The sequence below is a fragment of the Gymnoscopelus microlampas genome, assembly GCF_963454915.1.
Source record: "Gymnoscopelus microlampas genome assembly, chromosome: 6".
NCBI classification, from domain to species: domain Eukaryota; kingdom Metazoa; phylum Chordata; class Actinopteri; order Myctophiformes; family Myctophidae; genus Gymnoscopelus; species Gymnoscopelus microlampas.
The window spans coordinates 38,658,400-38,677,869 of record NC_139943.1 but is presented as its reverse complement, the minus strand read 5'-3'; the positions used below and the strand labels follow the sequence as shown (position 1 = coordinate 38,677,869).

At 40.1% G+C, this 19,470-nt stretch overlaps 1 protein-coding gene across 1 annotated transcript in view; it reads right to left on the bottom strand.

Annotated features, from left to right (window-relative positions):
• Positions 1-18,306, bottom strand: part of wwox (WW domain containing oxidoreductase) — a 194,838-nt gene extending 176,532 nt beyond the window's left edge. Inside the window, exons 1-4 of the mRNA XM_084059169.1 lie at positions 18,091-18,306; positions 14,436-14,500; positions 11,006-11,063; positions 1,274-1,443 (exon numbers count right to left, since the gene is read on the bottom strand). Of these exons, the coding sequence (XP_083915295.1) occupies positions 1,274-1,443; positions 11,006-11,063; positions 14,436-14,500; positions 18,091-18,197 (400 nt within the window). The 5' untranslated portion in view covers positions 18,198-18,306. The remainder of the gene's footprint in view (positions 1-1,273; positions 1,444-11,005; positions 11,064-14,435; positions 14,501-18,090) is intronic.
• Positions 18,307-19,470: the final 1,164 nt, after the last annotated feature.

Below are 19,470 nucleotides of genomic sequence, written 5' to 3'. Positions count from 1 at the left end.
AAGCCTTCTTGTAATGATCCTCATAGAACTCCTCTGCCCTCTTGTGGTCAAATCCAAATGCTGCTTTTCCCTATGCCCTCTATAAAACTGTTGTTCAACCTTTTTTAAACAAAAGACTAGCAGTTTAAAAGATTCACTTAAAATGCTTTCCTGTAACTGAATGACTGGATGCAGTGTTTTAAAATGCTTATGAATTTACAGCCAGTTCATTGCAACGTGGTTTGATTCTACTACAACATGAATATTTTTGTAAAATGCCACATTGAACATTTTGTACATACACTAATTGTAATTATTTAGTTACGTTGGCAGAATTTTGTAACAACAAACGGGTTGTCAAAAAACAGGGACAACATTGTTTACAGGCTACCACTTTCTAACAAAAGTAAACACGGGGAGCGTTCATTAATCATCGTCTGTGTGTGCAACATTCATTAATCATTGGTGTGCTTCATCAAATGAAATCTGACTGATGAGCAAATCCTTCTTTGTCTTTGTTTCATGAAAAATACAAAAATTGAGAGAACAAACATGTGTTAACATCCCACTGTTACAAATACTCATCTAAAATAAAAGGTCCCATATTATAGAGTCATCCAGGTCAGTGAGGTATTTAAGAAGTTCACACAACGCCCTCAATCTTCAAACAGGGTCCCCAGGTGGTTGTTAATGTGAATACTGTGGTCGTATTGTGAGATATACCATCCACAGAGCAGTTACACTGTCCACACAGTGCTTGGGACAAAATATTTGAATATAAAGACAATTAGTGATTTTATGTTTGTTTGATTCCCCTCAAAGCTGTCGTTATTCTATCCCGAACAAAGCGGCGAGTCTGAATAAATGGCCTCTGCTCGTGCTAATTCACACTAAATAAAAGAGGAAATACATTTGTTTCCAGACCATTATATACTGAGCCATGCATTTGCTGGGGCGAAATGGACACCATTCATTACAGTTAACAATGACATCCAATTCAGCCCAGCTAATGAACTTCAATACAATCATGTTCGGTATTAGTGAGTGATTTGTTGAGCTTAAGTGTATCATTTTAGAGGCTAATGTTGATGAATGCCTGGTTTTAGAGGGATAATATGGGGACTCTGCTTGCAGGGGACAATAACAAGGCACTTGTCAGGTGCACCCAAAGTGCAGCATAATACCACATCACCACCTAGTGGCTCCACTTTGAAAACACATTTTACTGCACCTATAATATTTGCTATATAAAAACAATTACCAAAATTAGACAGTGGGACACTAGATAACTCACCAATCCCAGAGTTTGCCCCGGTAATGAGGACCACCTTGTCAGAGAGGTCACGACCTTGAAGGATCTCTAAGGCCGAAGTGTTTCCATCATAACGTTTAGGCTTCACCAGAACATCCTCCACTGTGAATGCCTGACGCGGGTCAAAATAGGTGGTCCGCTTGTTGATGTGACTGAGAATAACAGAAGAGGGAAAACATTTAAACAAACAGGGACATCAACAAACTTCAACACAAATTGTGATTATTAATAACAGCAGAGCAGAATCCTGACTTCTGCTTGTCCAGAGCACAGTGAATCGGTTCCTCTACAGCAGTGGTGCACAAATTGTGGGTCACAAATCCAAACGTATCACAGGAGAAATCCATTGAGTCTCGTATCGCCATCGTGAACAACAGTAGAATGGGAGTACAATTAGATGAGCCAAGTAAGTAATGAAAAAGATGTTAAAACATTTAAACATACTGCATCATTCGTTTTTAAACATTGTTTTCAACCGATTTAGAATCTGTGTCATTTTTAGATTTCTTTGGCTATTCAAAAATAGCAGATCCCCATTTTTTTTATTTTTTTTTCGTAAAGTTTGCGCAAATCTTTGAATATATATATATTTTTAAAGCAAACATTTGTAACTCAAATCTTTGCTTCTGGGTATTTTATAAATGTCTTTTAAATCCTACAGTTTTTTGAAAAACATATGTTTCTATATCAGTGATTCTCAAACTTTTTCTTGTCAAGGACCCCCAAAATTATATGTATTTGGCCACGGACCCCCATCTCAAAATATTTCGTGCCAGGGACCCCCAGAAGCAAAGATTTGAGTTACAAATGTTCCCTTTAAAAACAAATATATTCAAATAGTTGCACACATTTTCAAGACAAAAAAAAAATAGCACATCTACGAGCTCATAGTGCGGCACCACCTTGTCGCGCATGAGCTTGTATATCTGCTATTTTTGAATAGCCAAAGAAATCTTAAAATGACACAGATGCGTTCCAGGTCTTAATGGGTTAAACTGAATCAAAATGTTGTTTGCTGGTATTAGTGTGTCGCTGTGGGCCCAACTCTCCACCGAGAAGGGGAGATAGTAGGGGCTGCTAAGTGAAAAATTGTTACGCGGCGGATAAAAGCATGAAATTTGATACAGATGTCCCTTGGGTCATCCTAAAACATCCTAGAAGGGGTGCCCAAAAAAATCTTAAACAGGAAGTGAGTTATGGACAAAATCCAAAATGGCCACCTAAACTGTTGACCGTTGACTCAAAAGACACCAAAAGAATTTCCAAAAACCATAAAATTTGGCACACATGTCCCTTAGGTCATCCTAAGACATCCTAGAAGGGGTGCCCAAAAAAATCTGAAACAGGAAGTGAGTTATTGACCAAATTGAAAATGGCCGCCTAGTGTTGTCGATTGACTCAGAAGACAACTAAAGAATCTCCAAAAAGCATAACATTTGGCACACATGTCCCTTGGGTCATCCTAAGACATCCTAGAAGGGGTGCCCAAAAAAGTCTTCAACAGGAAGTGAGTTGTTGACAAAATTGAAAATGGCCGCCTACAGTGTTGGCGATTGGCTCAAAAAGCCTATAGAATCTCGAAAAAGCATACAATTTGGCATATATGTCCCTTGGGTCATCCTAACACATCCTAGAAGGGGTGCTCAAAATAATCTGAAACAGGAAGTGAGTTATTGACTAAATTGAAAATGGCCACCTACAGTGTGAAAGATGATGCAAGATACCTAAAGAATCTCATAAAAGCATGAAATGTGGTACAAATGTCCCTTGGGTGATCTGAACGCATCCTACAAGGGGTGCCCAAAGAGGTTTTAAACAGGAAGGGACCATGTTGAAGAAATTCTAAATGGCTGTTTAAACAGTTGACCACGGCAGTCTGCATATTATGCAGACTCAATACGACAGGCTATGCAGTGCATAACCTGCCGTATTTTGTAGTCTACCTTCTGTTTTCATTTCTACATCATTACGGGGCCAGAGCTCTGCTCTGGAACCGTATTGTTATTGGCAGTATTCTGTCACTTCTGCCACTTTTCGCAGTTCTGGCTGAACCGTGCTGTCGCTTTTTACGAAACTCGGCCATATGGTAGATGGTCATGAAAAACGATCAAAAAATAATTCTCACAATCTTTCGGCCAAAGGTGGCGCTATAGCACTCAATTGAAAATGCCAACTTTGAACAGGTACAACTCATGCCCTGTTAGACCTACAGCCATGAAACTTGGATACACATATGCGTCTCCTCATGCTGAACAACTTTCACACTCTGACTTTTGACCTCTGACCTTTAGATCTCCCACCATTTTGAATTATATGAAAAACAGTCATTGGCTCCTAACTTCTGCATTTTTTCACTTATGGAAAATCCGTTGGAAATTTTTGTAGGCAGTGGTCCAAAGTTCAAGTGCTAAACGTTTCGTGCAGATTGCTCAAAAATCCCAGGAGGAGATAGATTTTAACTATTACAGTTTTATGAAAATTATTCATCTGTGCCTAAAACATACATGCAGACTCACATTTCTTTGAAACTTTGCAGAAATGTACAGGGTCATTCCAAATATCACTGAAACCAATCTTACTCCAATTGGCCAAAAGGGGGCGCTATAGCAATTTTTTGAAAAGGCAGACTTTAAACAGGCATAAGTCATGCCTCGTTTGGCCGAAAGTCGTGAAACTTGCTTACACATGTGCCTTGACTCATGAGGAACACACGTATCGATTTGACCATTAAGCTCCGCCCTTAGATTTTCCGCAATTTTGAGCAGTTTGAAAAATACTTGTTTTTGCCAGTTCTGGCTTAACCGTGCATACGCTTTTTACGAAACTCGGCCATATGGTAGATGGTCATGAAAAACTACCAAGAAATAATTCTCACACTCATTCGTCAAAGGGTGGCGCTATAGCACTCAATTGAAAGTGCCAACTTTGAACAGGTACAACTCATGCCCTGTTTGACCTACAACCACGAAACTTCGATACACACATGCGTCTCTTCATGCCCGACAACTTTCGTGGTCTGACTTTTGACCTCTGACCTTTAGATCGCCCACCATTTTGAATTATATGAAAAACAGTCATTGGCTCCTAACTTCTGCATTTTTTCACTTATGGAAAATCCGTTGGAAATTTTTTGTAGGCAGAGGTCCAAAGTTCAAGTGTTAAACGTTTCGTGCAGATTGCTCAAAAATCCCAGGAGGAGATAGATTTTAACTATTACAGTTTTATGAAAATTATTCATCTGTGCCTAAAACATACATGCAGACTCACATTTCTTTGAAACTTTGCAGAAATGTACAGGGTCATTCCAAATATCACTGAAACCAATCTTACTCCAATTGGCCAAAAGGGGGCGCTATAGCAATTTTTTGAAAAGGCAGACTTTAAACAGGCATAAGTCATGCCTCGTCTGGCCGAAAGTCGTGAAACTTGCTTACACATGTGCCTTGACTCATGAGGAACACACGTATCAGTTTGACCATTAAGCTCCGCCCTTAGATTTTCCGCAATTTTGAGCAGTTTGAAAAACACTTAAACCCAGGATTTTCAGCTATTTGCGTGAAACTGTATCATCTGTGTGATCTCCTTTTTCACAGTTACTTGTCTGTTGGGCCAATGGCGTCTCCCTTAAATGAATGCCTCACAATCTCAAGGTCGCCAGTTCAAGCCTCACTTGATGCAGACTTAATTACGGGGCCAGAGCTCAGCTCTGGAACCGTATTGTTATTGGCAGTATTCTGTCACTTCTTCTTCTTCTTTACGGGGCCAGGCTTCCAGCATGGACCCGTATTGTTATTCGCATTATTCCATTTCTTCTTCTTCTTCTGCCGTTTTTGCCAGTTCTGGCTGAACCGTGCATACGCTTTTTATGAAACTCGGCCATATGATAGATGGTCATGAAAAACGATCAAAAAATAAATCTCACAATCTTTCGTCAAAAGGTGGCGCTATAGCACTCAGTTGAAAATGCCAACTTTGAACAGGTACAACTCATGCCCTGTTTTACCTACAGCCATAAAACTTCAATACACACATGCGTCTCCTCATGATGAACAACTTTCACGCTCTGACTTTTGACCTCTGACCCTTAGATCTCCCACCATTTCGAATTATATGAAAAACAGTTAAAACCTATCTCCTCCTGGGATTTTTGAGTAATCTGCACGAAACTTTTTACACATGAACTTTGGACCTATACCAAAAAACGTTTGCAAAATATCTTCCATAAGTGAAAAAATGAAGCTTTAATGAGCCAATGAATATTGCAGTTTTATGACAATTATTCATCTGCCCCTAACACATACATGCAGACTTACCATTCTTTGAAACTTTGCAGAAATGTAAAGGGCCATTCCAAATATCACTGAAACCAATCTTACTCCAATTGGTCAAACGGGGGCGCTATAGCAATTTTTTGAAAATTGAAACTTTAAACAGGCAAAAGTCATGCCTCGTTTGGCCGACAGCCATTAGACCTGCTTACACATGTGCCTTGACTAATGAGGAACACATCTATCACGTTGACCAGTAAGCACCACCCTTAGATTGTCCGCAATCTTGAGCAGTTTGAAAAACACTTAAACCGCTGTTTGCCAGGTTGCCCCTGGACACGGGAACTCCTGGGGTCGTGTCTAATTATCTCTGCCACTAGGATAGAGTATGAATGGATAGATAATTACCAATCACAAACTATCAGCTAAGCCACTCATCTCTCTGTGTACTCACTTACTCTATACTGTACAGCACATACTGACATACAGTTAAATATTTTTCAGCTTTTTTTTTGTGTGAAACTGTATGATCAGCGTGATCTCTTTTTTCAGAGGTTTGTCTGTTGGTCCAATAGCGTCCCGCTTAAGTGTATGTCTCACAACCTCAAGGTCACAGGTTCAAGCCTCACTTGGTGCAGACTTCATCTAAGTTGCATTTCACACAACATGACTATCAATGAATACATTTGCAATTGTTAAAGATAACATGAAATACTTAATTGAGTGTTTTTTACATATTACATTGTGAAAATAGCTGATCTACAATCTCACAACTTTTCAGATAGCAATGAGAGTATTTTTTTTTTCAATGTATAACATACTTCATTGTGAAAATAGCCGATGTACAATCTGACAACTTTTAATGGTTTGTGAGCTTGTAGATCGGCTACTTTCACTAGTTTTGGTTCTGAGGAGATTTACAATTTCTTCAATGGTAAATGGTTTGTGAACGAGTGATCTTAGTGTTAGTGAAACAGGGGCTTGGGTCATGACAGAAGGCAAGAGTTTGTGATCCTCAACAGACAATATCAGCCTGGACAAAGCTATAGCACTATAGGTGGTGTTGCAGCTACCTAAGAGTGCCTCACGACCGCAAGGTTGCCGGTTCAAGCCTCACTTGATGCAGACTCATTTAAGTTGAATTGCAAAAAACATGACTCAATCTATTCCGTTTCCATGGCTCTCTCTCTCTTCAATCTATTCCGTTTCTATCTTCAATCTATTCCGTTATCATGTCTCTCTCTCTTCAATCTATTCCGTATCTCTCTCTCTCTCTCTCTCTCTCTCTCTCTCTCTCTCTCTCTCTCTCTCTCTCTCTCTCTCTCTCTCTCTCTCTCTCTCTCTCTCTCTCTCTCTCTCTCTCTCTCTCTCTCTCTCTCTCTCTCTCTCTCTCTCTCTCTCTCTCTCTCTCTCTCTCTCTCTCTCTCTCTCTCTCTCTCTCACACACACAGAGGGTCGGCCATAGCTGAGTGGTTAGGGAGCCAGAGGCTCTGGTTGCCCCAGGTACGATTCCAGGCCAGGTCAGCAAATGTGTCAATGAAATTTGTCCCTGAGCAAGACTCTTAACCCCTAATTGCTCACAGGCCCTCATTGGAAACAAGACCGCAAGGACTTTCATGAACTGACCTGTTAAAGGAATTTTCTTTCTCTCTCCTGGCCCCGTATTATCGCTGCTTGCAGCTATATTTTATTATTTTATTTCATCTTATTTATTTTACTTTCTGCATTATTTGTTTTATTTTACTCTTTGAATCTTCTTTATTTATCTAACTCTCTGCATATTCTTATTTATTTTACTTTGCATCTTATCTTACTCTGCATATTCTTATTTTACTGTCTGCATCTTATTTATTTTGTACTCTACATCTTCTTGCTGGTTTTACACTCTATCTTCTCATGTATTTTCTTCTTGATCATTACTGTTTTTTTGTGATTAGTGTTTAGTAACTACATGTATTCATGTGTGCCATTTCGCAATTACCAGCACATTGGCATAATGCTCTGCAAGGTAACCCAGCATCCCGGCATCTACACTTTCTCGAACAGAAGGGCTCAGCTTTGCAGCCACACTTGAGTTCTCTACAAACTTTGGCAGCCTCTGGCAAGAGTGTCCATAAAGGTGTCCACGAATCAGCGACTTTAATCCATCCATATTTGTCAGGAGATGGTAGAGATTGCATAGCTTTCAGGCTTCTGGACCAAATGCCAGATTGGCAAACTGCTCGATTTGAATGTTGTAGCAGTGCAGCACGTGGGGGAGGAGTGTTTTCCATTGAGAGACTATTAAAACTTTTTTTGGCACCCCTTAAGATGCATTCAGATCACCTAAGGGACATTTGTACCAAATGTCATGCTTTTATGAGATTATTTTTTATGAGTGTCTTTTGCATCATCTGTCAACACTGTACACGGCCATTTTCAATTTAGTCAATAACTCACTTCCTGTTTCAGATCATTTCAGGCACCCCTTCTAGGATGTCTTAGGATGACCCAAGGGACATGTATGCCAAATTGTATGCTTTTATGAGATTCTTTAGTTGTCTGTTGAGTCAATCGACAACACTGTAGGCAGTCATTTTCAATTTTGTCAATAACTCACTTCCTGTTTAAGATTTCTTTGGGCACCCCTTCTAGGATGTCTTAGGATGACCAAAGGGACATGTGTGCCAAATTGTATGCTTTTATGAGATTCTTTAGTTGTCTTTTGAGTCAATCGACAACACTAGGCGGCCATTTTCAATTTCGTCAATAACTCACTTCCTGTTTCAGATTCCTTTGGGCACCCCTTCTAGGATGTCTTAGGATGACCCAAGGGACATATGTGCCAAATTTTATGGTTTTTGGAGATTCTTTTGGTGTCTTTTGAGTCAACGGTCAACAGCTTAGGTGGCCATTTTGAATTTTGTCCATAACTCACTTCCTGTTTAAGATTTTTTTGGGCACCCCTTCTAGGATGTTTTAGGATGACCCAAGGGACATCTGTATCAAATTTGGTGCTTTTATCCGCCGCGTAACGATTTGGCCATTTTTTGTGGTTAGCAGCCCCTACTAAGAGAAGCTGGCTGAGGGGACATGTCAGCACCATGGACAGCTAGGTAAGGTGGTTGAGGGAATCAACAGGCCACAAGCTTTATCAGTGGGAATATCTTACAGCTGTGTTAAATGAACCCATTAAGACCTTCTACAAATGACTTCTAAATCAGTCAATCAGTTACTATATCAGTGGTTCTCAACATTATATGAATTTGGCCACAGACCCCCCATATCAAAGAATTTTGCTCCAGGGACCCCCAGAAGTAAATATGTGTGTAAAAACAGTCTTGCTCGAAAATATATATATAATATAATAATATACAATACAAACATTTTCAAAGTTTAAAAAAAATAGCAGATCTACAAGCTCATTGTGTGGCACTCAGTGCCACGCAATGAGCTTGTATATCTGCTAATTTTGAATAGCCAAAGTATAAAATAATGGTTAAAGTGGTTACACAGATGCGTTCCCGAATTGAATGGGTTAAGGTGCTTACACACAACATGGGTATGGCTATACATCTATTATATACGTGAAAAAGATCAAATCTTGATTATCCCCCATGTCAGCCTCTGCGAGTGGAATTGAGTCTACTTTCACATGAGTGTGTGATGAAACTACTATCCAAATGATGTCAGCCGATGTATGCTGGGGCAATGTTTTTAGTTAATAATTAAGCAATGGAATGATTTTTGCCATGTTTATGCTATGATGTGGGATTTTTTTGACTCAGATGACACTATGTGGTAGCTGCTACCATACTGTATGTGGTCACCTTTAGCCACTAACCAGGCAGATTAAGAGAAGGGAGAGATTAGGTCTCAGTCTCCTCTGTGGAAGAAATGTTAAGCTTAAAGACTTCACACTCCCTCCCCGTTTGCCTTTAAAGACAATCGATGACGAAGATTGACGAGCCAACCCTCGGCCTCTCATGTGATTGTAACCCTGTGCATGTTTGTTCCAGGCAATGCTGACATGGAATACAGGATACGAAGTATCCCAGTCCGGTAAGAAGTTTCATTTGACTTAATTCCACTTTCCTACCTTTTTGTTACTTTCCCTAAATAAAAACAGTTTGAACGTATTTCTGTGGTGATGTTTTCTAAACTCAGGGTAGTGAGTGAACAGGCTTCAAAGACATAATGCAGGTTTTGTGGTTTAATGCATTTAAGCTTGGCTTGACAGAGGCTGCTTTAAGAGCCTGAAGTAGATCTAGTTTTGATGAGCACTGAACAAAAACTAATGTGTTTTGTTTATCACTGTGGCTATTTTGAGTGCACAAATGCTGAAGCCTTTTGTCAATATTCTGCATTTTTACAGCAGACTTTAGATGGCTTATGGCTAAGCCATCTAGAACAGGGTTTTGTCTGTATGTGTGTATGCCTGTCCCCACAAAAGCAGACCAATCTTAGCCCATGCAGCTACATGCACAACGCCAAAAAAAGAAGCACCACATGCCGAGAAAGACTGTCTGGTGAAGTGAAATTTAAGAAGAGCTGGTGAAGAAGTGGAGTTGTTCCTTTCTACCGTCACCAAATGATTGCTCAGGGGGGAAATGTTGGGTCACTGCTCAATTATGTAAAATGTCTTGAGACACTAAAAAAGAGCATGAAAGTAGCGTCTGAATTTATGCATTGAAAATCTATGCATCTATGCAAAATAAATCTAATCATGTGGATCTTGGGATCACACTCACTCTCTCTCACACACACACACACACACGCACGCACGCACGCACGCACGCACGCACGCACGCACGCACGCACGCACGCACGCACGCACGCACACTGGACAGAGAACAAGCGACGGACAGTCTGCATTTGTTTGCTTTTCATAATCCAAGCATGAGATGGCCTCGATCAATTTCCAACTTTGTCTGTTTGTAAAAGCTATATTTTTCATAGTTTGTTGACAAATGCTATTTTCCATTTCAAGACACCAATCATGTTCTCACATTACATTTCAATACATTTACTGTCCTATTTTTGAGAAATTGCAAGTTAAAATCAATTGCAAAGCTTATTACATTTGCCAAGTCTAAAGATGGAAGAGCTGAAAGAGCGTTTCACTGCGATAGTGAATGTCGATGTGAAACAGTTTCATGCCAAGCCATGCCAGTACGTGAAGGTGTGGTCACAACAATTGAGCTTAGTGCGGACATGACCAGTTGCATCATATCAGCAAAGTCTGTCAGTGTATGCTACGTCTGGACTATGAATTGCCCTTTAGGCTATAACATTGTAATGTCATGTTTGTCCTAGTGATGCAAAAAAGAAGGCTAGCAGAAAAGGAATTGGAACTACTAGTTCCTATTCCTTTCGTGTTTGTCTTTGTAGTTGGGGTTTTGTTTTGTTTATTATGGATAGAACTTGAAAATAAAACACTCAACAAAAAGCAATTGCTGAAACTTACTCAACATAGAGGATCTGTCCTTTGTCATCAGTTTCTTGCTCCCATCCATATGGTAAATCTATGGGAAAAGAAAGACATATCGTTTTCAAACTGTTGTTAAAGTAAACGGCATCAATGACCCCTTGTCAGTATGCATCCACTAAATGTAAATGGACACGGTATACAAGCCATGCTCAACCAGGTCAGAGTATATTGAAGAAAATGTGACATAATACCAACAGCATCAGCAGCCACTTAAAACACTGAAACATAAGCTGAGACAAATAAACTTAATTCATAATAGAAAATAATATGTTTCTCAAAATCTGATCAGTCACCAAATAACAAGAAATAGAAATACTTCTATGAGCAATTGGTTGCAGGACAGTCTACATTGCTCATTTGAGATACTGGTTAATTAAAGGGGGTGTAAGTGATATCCTATATTTGGCCTTTTTGATTGAATATACTTTATAAGTCAGAAATGTTAACAGCACGTGGTACAGTAAGACATTAAAGCTAAAAGGATAACAAACAAAGTCCTGGGGACTTGTTTCTATTGTGGTCCTATGTATTTAATTCATCAACATAGCATACAATATTAACACAATAATACACATCATCAACAAATACAAACACTATATGTACAAAAGAGATGGGAAAATGACATTTACTTCCCCTTTTGGTCTCCTGATAGGTGTTTTTTCAGGCCAATTTTGAAAGAAACCAGTGTTACATATCTTTTAATGGATGGTGTCAGGGCATTCCACATGTTGGTGGCAGAGCAGTAGAATGAGAACTTTCCCATGTTTGTTCTAAATTTGGGTGGTACCAGATCATGGTCGCTCCCTCTAGTGTTGTGGCTGTGGGTGTCACTCACTTTGGAGAAATAGTTTGACATGTTTGAGGTTATTGAGGGCACTGAGGGCAATGTCTCTTCTTTGATTATCTTAATTACCAATCCCAGTGATATTTGCCATCCCAAACTAGCAAAGTGTGTTAGAATTAGTTGGGTCATGGGCTTAAGGCCAAGAAGTATTCATATCAGTTGTTTTGGGAGGTCTGAAGCTTCGTTTTAGTGACATTGTGATGTTGGAGAACCAAGAGGTGCAAGCATAACCAAAATGGCATTGAATGAGGGCTTCAGCTAGAGTCTTCAGAGCACTTTTGTTGACAAAAGAGGAAATCCTGGCCAAAAGTCTTGTTTGATTGACTTTCTTGATCACTTTTGATGCCATTTTATAAGTTTGTTGTCAAGAATACAGCCCAAATAGATAACCTCTTCTTTGCTTGAGATTACTATACTGTCAACTCTGACCTTGAAATCATTTGCATTGCTACGGGTTTGTTTGGACCCAAAAATAATGGATTCTATTTTACCAAGGTGTAATGACAGTTTGTTATCGGAAAGCCAAGTTGCTGAGTTCAGAACTGAGGGTTTCCTTAACTTGCATTTTGTCCTCACCCGAGACCAGGAGTGCCGAGTCATCAGCGAACAAGAGCAAATTGCACTTACAGGCTGCTTTCATGTCGTTAATGTATAGGTAATAGGTAACAGTAACGGCCCTAGTATGCTTCCTCCTTGGAGAACCCCACAGTTCACTGGAAGGGTTGATCTGTGGGGTTCCAATGACATCAACCACTTGTTCTCTTCCCTCAAGATAGGATTTCATCCAGTTTACAGATGCTTTATCAAAACGAATCACCTTCAGCTTATTCATTAGAATTGAATGATTTACAGTGGCAAACGTCTTTTGGAGCTCCAGCATGACCATGCCGCAGTATTTGCCCGAGTGCAATCTGGGAACCCATCGCCAAATAAAAAGTAAAAACAGCGCCCTCCGCTGTTCACTTGGCTCTGGGCGGAGCTGAACGGACGACCCGTGCGCAGGGAAACCGGGGTTTTGGTCTGCCTTCAGCCTTTCACTTCCAGTGGTGCGACTATGTTTTCATTCCCACTAACAATATTTCTCCACGAAACACTAATACCACTTCTCCCAAAGAACATGGATCGTTTTGGTTATAAGCCCACTTGTTTCTATGATAAAAGAGCAATTTAAAATGTTACTAACTTTCCGTGGTTTTGTCGGCTTCGAGGACGCTATTGTTAAATGAGTTTCGGTTTGTTTCTAGTGGGGAAAGAACGGCACACACGTAAATCCCGCCCACTACATTTGATTGGGCAAAGCGCGGCCTGCTTCCTGATCTGATGGCACGCCCACTTGTAGCCAATGCGCACGGGTTGTCAACACGGCTACCGACAGATTCAAGCGCAGCGATGGATCTGTGCTTGAGAGATTAGCCCGAGTGTACTTCGCGCTTGATGTAGTCAATCAAATACAGCAGGCAGGTGAGTGGGATGGAGTGGGATGTTCTGAAGCCAGATTGGAATTCAAACAGCACTTTTCATTCAGTGAGGTAACAGCTGATCTGTTCGTGAATTCATCTCTCTATAACCTTTGAGATGGAACAAAGGATGGAGCCAGGGCAGTAGTTTCCCGGTTCTAATTTGTTTGTTTTTTTACACAGAGGGATTACTCTTGCCAGTTTAAATTCTTGTGGGACGTGACACTGACTGATGGATACATTTATAATGTGGGCTACCATAGAAGCAATGGAGACGGCTGCGTCTCTGAGGAATCTGGTGGGCATGTTTTCATGGCCAGTGGCCATGGTTGGCTGAAGGGTGATGAGCTTTTTTAGCCTTGCCTAATTGGCAAATGGGCCAATATTTTCCATCTATTCAAAGCTTCACAGGATGAGTAATTCATAGACAAAGGGTCATTTTGTGGGTATTCCTTAAAGTTATACTAGGTAACTTTTTCAACAAAACTAAAGTTAAATTGTATATCTTTTGTGAGTGGCAAATGTTTCACAACACCCACTCCATGAATTTCACCCCCGAAAGCCTTTTCTATTATAATTTCTATTGAAACGGTGGCTCGGTGAGCCTTTCCCGCGAAAATGACGTCATCCGGCCGGAAAACGGAAAAGGAAATGCACCGGTTTCCTGTTTGGCCAGGAACTACCACACCGGTTTCCTGTTTGGCAAGGAACTACCGCGCTAATAACAAAAAGGAATCTCATGCTGTTTTTAAGAGATTGTAGGATTTGAAGATCGAACAACAACAGAAAAAGAAAACACAGCTCACGATAACTAAAGCTCCACTGGCTAAGAGAAACGATCCACAGATAGTATAAACAATTAAAAAAACGCTTTTTGAAACGCTTCCGTCTTCCGGTGAAAACAAATGGAATTCTGGGTAACGCAGTAATAAACGAACGGCCTGCAGTAACGGTAATGACCAGCAGAGGCTGCTAAAAATCGTTATTTGTGGACCTGCATTGTATTACTTTAAGTATTTTAAAGTATTCCTTAAGAACTCCATCTCTGGGTAATGTAGTGTAGTGCATGGACATGGGAAGAGAATAACCAGAAAAAGAACCAAACCTCCAGCACAGCGTTTCTTCTTCCCTGTCTTGGGGTGCTCCCACTGTGTCTTCATCTCATCATGGCTGTAGGTAGACAGAGGAAATAGTGGCGAGGAAAGGTCAGATACAATTGTAATCTTTAACTAAATTAGAGCCCAACCGAACCGATGCCAGATTTTTGGGTCCGATGCTGATCCCAATTTCAAACAGTTAAAGGTAGGGTAAGTGATTTTCTTTGGTTAAAATACGTGTTAAATAGCTCTATATTCTGATAGTACTCATTGCTATAGAGTGTTTGTTCAGTAAAAGGAGTGTCCTTGTCTCTCCAGCTCTTTATAAAACAGAAAATGCATTTTCGTTTCAGTTTCAGTTTCATTTCCAATTTTATCCAATCAGGATAGAGAACTCAATCAGGATATAGATTAAACAAGTGAAATTGGAAGTGATGACACTAAGAAATGAGCAGGCAAAATTGGAACTGGAACACAGCTTAAAATGGGTACTTTCTCCTGATTGGGAGATTTTGACACCTACCAGAAAATGTATTTTCTGTTTATTAAAGAGCTGGAGAGACGGGGAGACTCCTGTTACTGAACAAACACTCTATAGCAATGATTACTATCAGAATATAGTGCTTTAACCTTTTAACAAAATACTTTTTGTTTTAACCCAAAAATATCACTTACCCTACCTTTAACAAACAGATCACAACAATAGTAATAACAAAAATGGTGGGAAATCATTTGTTAATGAAATACCCTCTGTGTTACTTATTAACAAAGACAAAGAGAAATTTCCATTTGATCAACAAATGTAACTGAATAAACAGATAAACAAGGAACTGCCCAAGTGAATGAAAACTAACAGATTTGACGAACATTACTACACATGAAGATGCACATAATTAGACACATAATAAAAACACAACGTATTATAAAATAACGCTAATGTGGTTAATCGATTCAGTGATACATAAAGACTTTTTTCAAGAAGCGTGTTTTTAATTCTTGATTGTTCAATTCATTGAAAAAGTAATTGCTAGAATATTCGCTAACAAAATAATCGATAACTTGCAGCCCTGAAGTGAACAGTACACCACAATAGTGGTGCTTGTCACACTATTGCACTTCTGTATCTCTGAGATGTACTGTAGGTGGATGGGCTCTTATCCTTATGCAATAGGCTGAGGATGGCAGTGTCAGATACTTACATAACTTAGTTGTCAAGGTGGTTGTTTATACACTCATTTAAAGAGTGAACAAGACTGGGGAGCTCGCACTGCCTGGAGGGGACCCATGGGTTCCCTCGAGGCAGCTGCTGCAGCAGCACTGGTGAATCTGGTGAATTCTGATTGTCTAAACTCTAACAGTGTGCCTGGCAAAAAAAAGAAAATGGCACCATCTGATTATATAAAGGGGTTAAAGCAGTGCTTCTCAACGTCTTTAATTTGAAGGACCCCCAGTTTAGTAGACTATGCATTAGGCCAGGGCAGGGGTCTTCAACAGGGGGTCCGGGACCCCTAGGGGGTCCTCAGAGTTACTACAGGGGGTCCGCCAAATCTTTGTGTGATATGATTATTTTCTTTTACCTTAACCACTTGAACTCTAGCATCTCTTTTTCTAAGGAGAACTTTAGCCAAAAATAGCAGATCCACAAGCTCACAACGCCTCGCACTGCGAGGCGTTGTGAGCTTGTAGATCGGCTATTTCTGGCAAATAAGTATAGGTGTAGAGGGAAAAAAGGGCAGACTAAGTAAACAAAAAAAAGTTTAATCTGAAACACAATTTTATACAATATGTAGTGGGGGTCCCTGCCTCATCTCTCTCTCAGCTAAGGGGTCCTTGGCCTGAAAACGTTGAAGACCCCTGCATTAGGCCACAGGCCCCCATAACTCTGAGAGTGTACAGGTACATTAAGGTTCCTAAAACTATCAATTAGAGAACCAATGGGTTAATGGATATCCGCTTTAGTTGATGAATGAGAAGCATGATAAAAGCTGAGCTCAAATCACCCTTGAACTCTCCAAGGTGTCTAGCAATCAGATGTACAAATATACCAAGACATCCATGGTCCATGCCCCCCTTGTGCTCATATGAAAACCTAATGGAGTCTAACAGAGCGTTTACCTAGAGCATCTTTTAGGCGTTTCATCACAATGGGAGTTATGCTTCACCTTCGGGACTGTAATCATTATGGGACAGGGTTTTTTCAGGGACAGTTGTGATGAGAGGGGACCATAATGTGTGTCAGCAGGCAGCCTACTGAAAAACGGGCCACAATCCTACAGGAACAATATAGTGAGCTCCTATGCACAAGACAGATAGAGGCTGTCAAATGATGTAGGGTACAACCACAACTGTACAACGTTTTACCTTTCGTTTGACATCCTCTGCACCATGGGGAACAAATTACAATGTGACTCTATACAACTTAGCCCTTGAATAGCTGTGATATATGCTACATACATTTCATGTATTTATATATATGTAGCCTATACCAGGGGTCTTCAACGTTGTTCAGGCCAAGGACCCTTAGCTGAGAGAGAGATGAAGCAAGGATCCCCACACACACACACACACACACACACACACACACTACATATTGTATAAAAAGCACACATTTTCAAAGATTTCACAACGCCTCCTGCTGCAAGGGTTGTGAGCTTCTAGGTCTGCTAGACTGCTATGTTTTGGCTAAATTTCTCCTCAGAATAGGGATGCTAGGGTTCAAGCGGTAAATGTAAAACAATTATACTATCACACAAACATTTGGCGGGCCCCCCCGTAGTAACTCTGAGGACCCCCTATTGAGGACCCCTGGCCTCTACAGCCATCACTTACATGCACCTCCAGGCTCCTGGGTCAGTGAGTCATCGCGGCGGAAAAGTTGTAGCGCTGCGTGTGTACAAGGCTGCTCATCCAATCATTAATTGCTGCAACTGAACTTGAGGTCAGCTATTATCATCTGCTTTCATTATCCATTTGAAGGTTCACTTCTGGCAGAAAACGTGTATTTTGTAAAATATCTGCACTTTTCCACGAGTTTCACACGGACCACATCCACATGTGCTCCAGTGAGGAGTCGGACATATATAGACCACTGGCACTGGTTCCCAAACGTTTTAGCTTTGATGTCTCCCCAGGGCCAAAACTAGTGAAAATAGCAGATCTACAAGCTCCTAATGCGCATTGATCTTGTTATCTATTTTCACTACTTCATTATACATTTGTTTTCTAATTTATGGAATTTCTTTGCTTAAAAAAAATATATATATATTATTATTTTGAAAAACATTGAATTTGTTTCTGATTCATGATTTTTTGGGGGGGAAATGTATAGGATAAAAATAAAAAAAAGGGATATTTATTTACTCCGACCCATAACAATTTGTCCGCGACCCACAAATGGGTCACCGACCCGGTGTTTGGGGAACAATAGACAGTGCGTTGCGGTTGGTGGTGCGGCGTACGCAATCAATGACACCTGTCAATCGTGCTAAACCTTATGCAAAACTCAAGACAATTACCTCACACCTAGGCTATTACACAACATCATGCTAGTTCCTGCATGGTTTTTACTGATCTCGGTTTTTACTAAACTACGTAGATCCTTATTTTTGTGTTATTATGTTACTGTTATGCTGCTTAATTTGAGCCCACACACAGTTTGCTTACTTTGCATAATAGACCCATCCGTCTTTCGTAGACCTCTCTTCCCATCCAGGAGGCAGTTCGTCTTCGCTATCAGTGTCATCCATACCGGCGTATTTTAGAGCTGCCATAATAACTTGTATTTTGTCACAATAAACGACGGTGGTGGCAAAAGCACAATAGATGTTAACGTTGCGGTGAAGAGTGGATGCAACTGTCAAAAATCCACATTACACTATAATCTCGGCACTTCCGCAATAACACGATGACGTTTTGCCGAAATGCATTTGGGGAAATGGAGGCAAAGCCATGTGTTCCCACCATGGTTCCCACACGTTCTGTGTTGGAAAAGGTAGCCTACTAAATTGTTTTACTTAAGTAAAAGTATCAATACTGCAATGTAGAAACACAACAACATTTTACTTGAGTAAAAGTACAAAAGTATTGATATCAAAAAGTACCAAAAGTAGAAAGTATTCATTATGCAGAATATCCCATTTCACAAGCAAAAATCTTTTGAAAATAGCAGATCTACAAGCTCACAATGCATCGATGCAACACATTGTGAGCTTGTAGATGGCTATTTTCAAATGGCCGAAATGTATAGGGCTGAAGTGGGTAATGTATGCTTTGTAATAATAATCAAAATCTACAAAGTAACTAGTAACTACACTTTTCAAATAATTGTACTGGAGTAAAAGTATAATATTTGCCTTTGAGCTGTAAGTGGAGTAGTTCAGTAAAAGTACTGGACATTGGAAATACTCCAGTAAAGTAAAAAATACCTCAACATTGTACTTGAGTACAATGTACTTTAGTTACTTTCCACCACTGGTTGTTAGGATGTTGTTGCTGTAGACTTATTGGAAGGATCATTTTAAGACCATGCTCCACCAATCAAAACAAGTTGCATGCAAGTATTACCTGTATTAAGAGTCATAATTGTTGTTATTACGGTATTATTGATACTTTAACATGATACACATAGACTGGCATGAGAAGTGGGAGGGGCCAGGATGGCAGCGAGTGAGTGTGTTGTGTGTGATGTGTATGATTATTATGAATGTGTGTTGGACACACACACACAACGTAGCAACAGCTATATGTCTCTTCTCAAAGACACACTAAAACCTGAGGCGTGCTGCTAATAAACGGTTGTTTACTTTAGACACTAAAAGGTTCTGTTAATCGCATCGACCTGTCTTTGGACGCTGCACTAGTGTCTCGTTTTGAACGACATTCTTACTAGTTACTAGTTATTTTGAAGATTTTGATTATCATTACAGAATGCAGAACATATTAACCACTTCAGCCGTACTGTATATATATATTGGTCATTTGAAAATAGCCAATCTACAAGCTCACAGTGCGTCGCGATGCGATGCATTGTGAGCTTGTAGATTT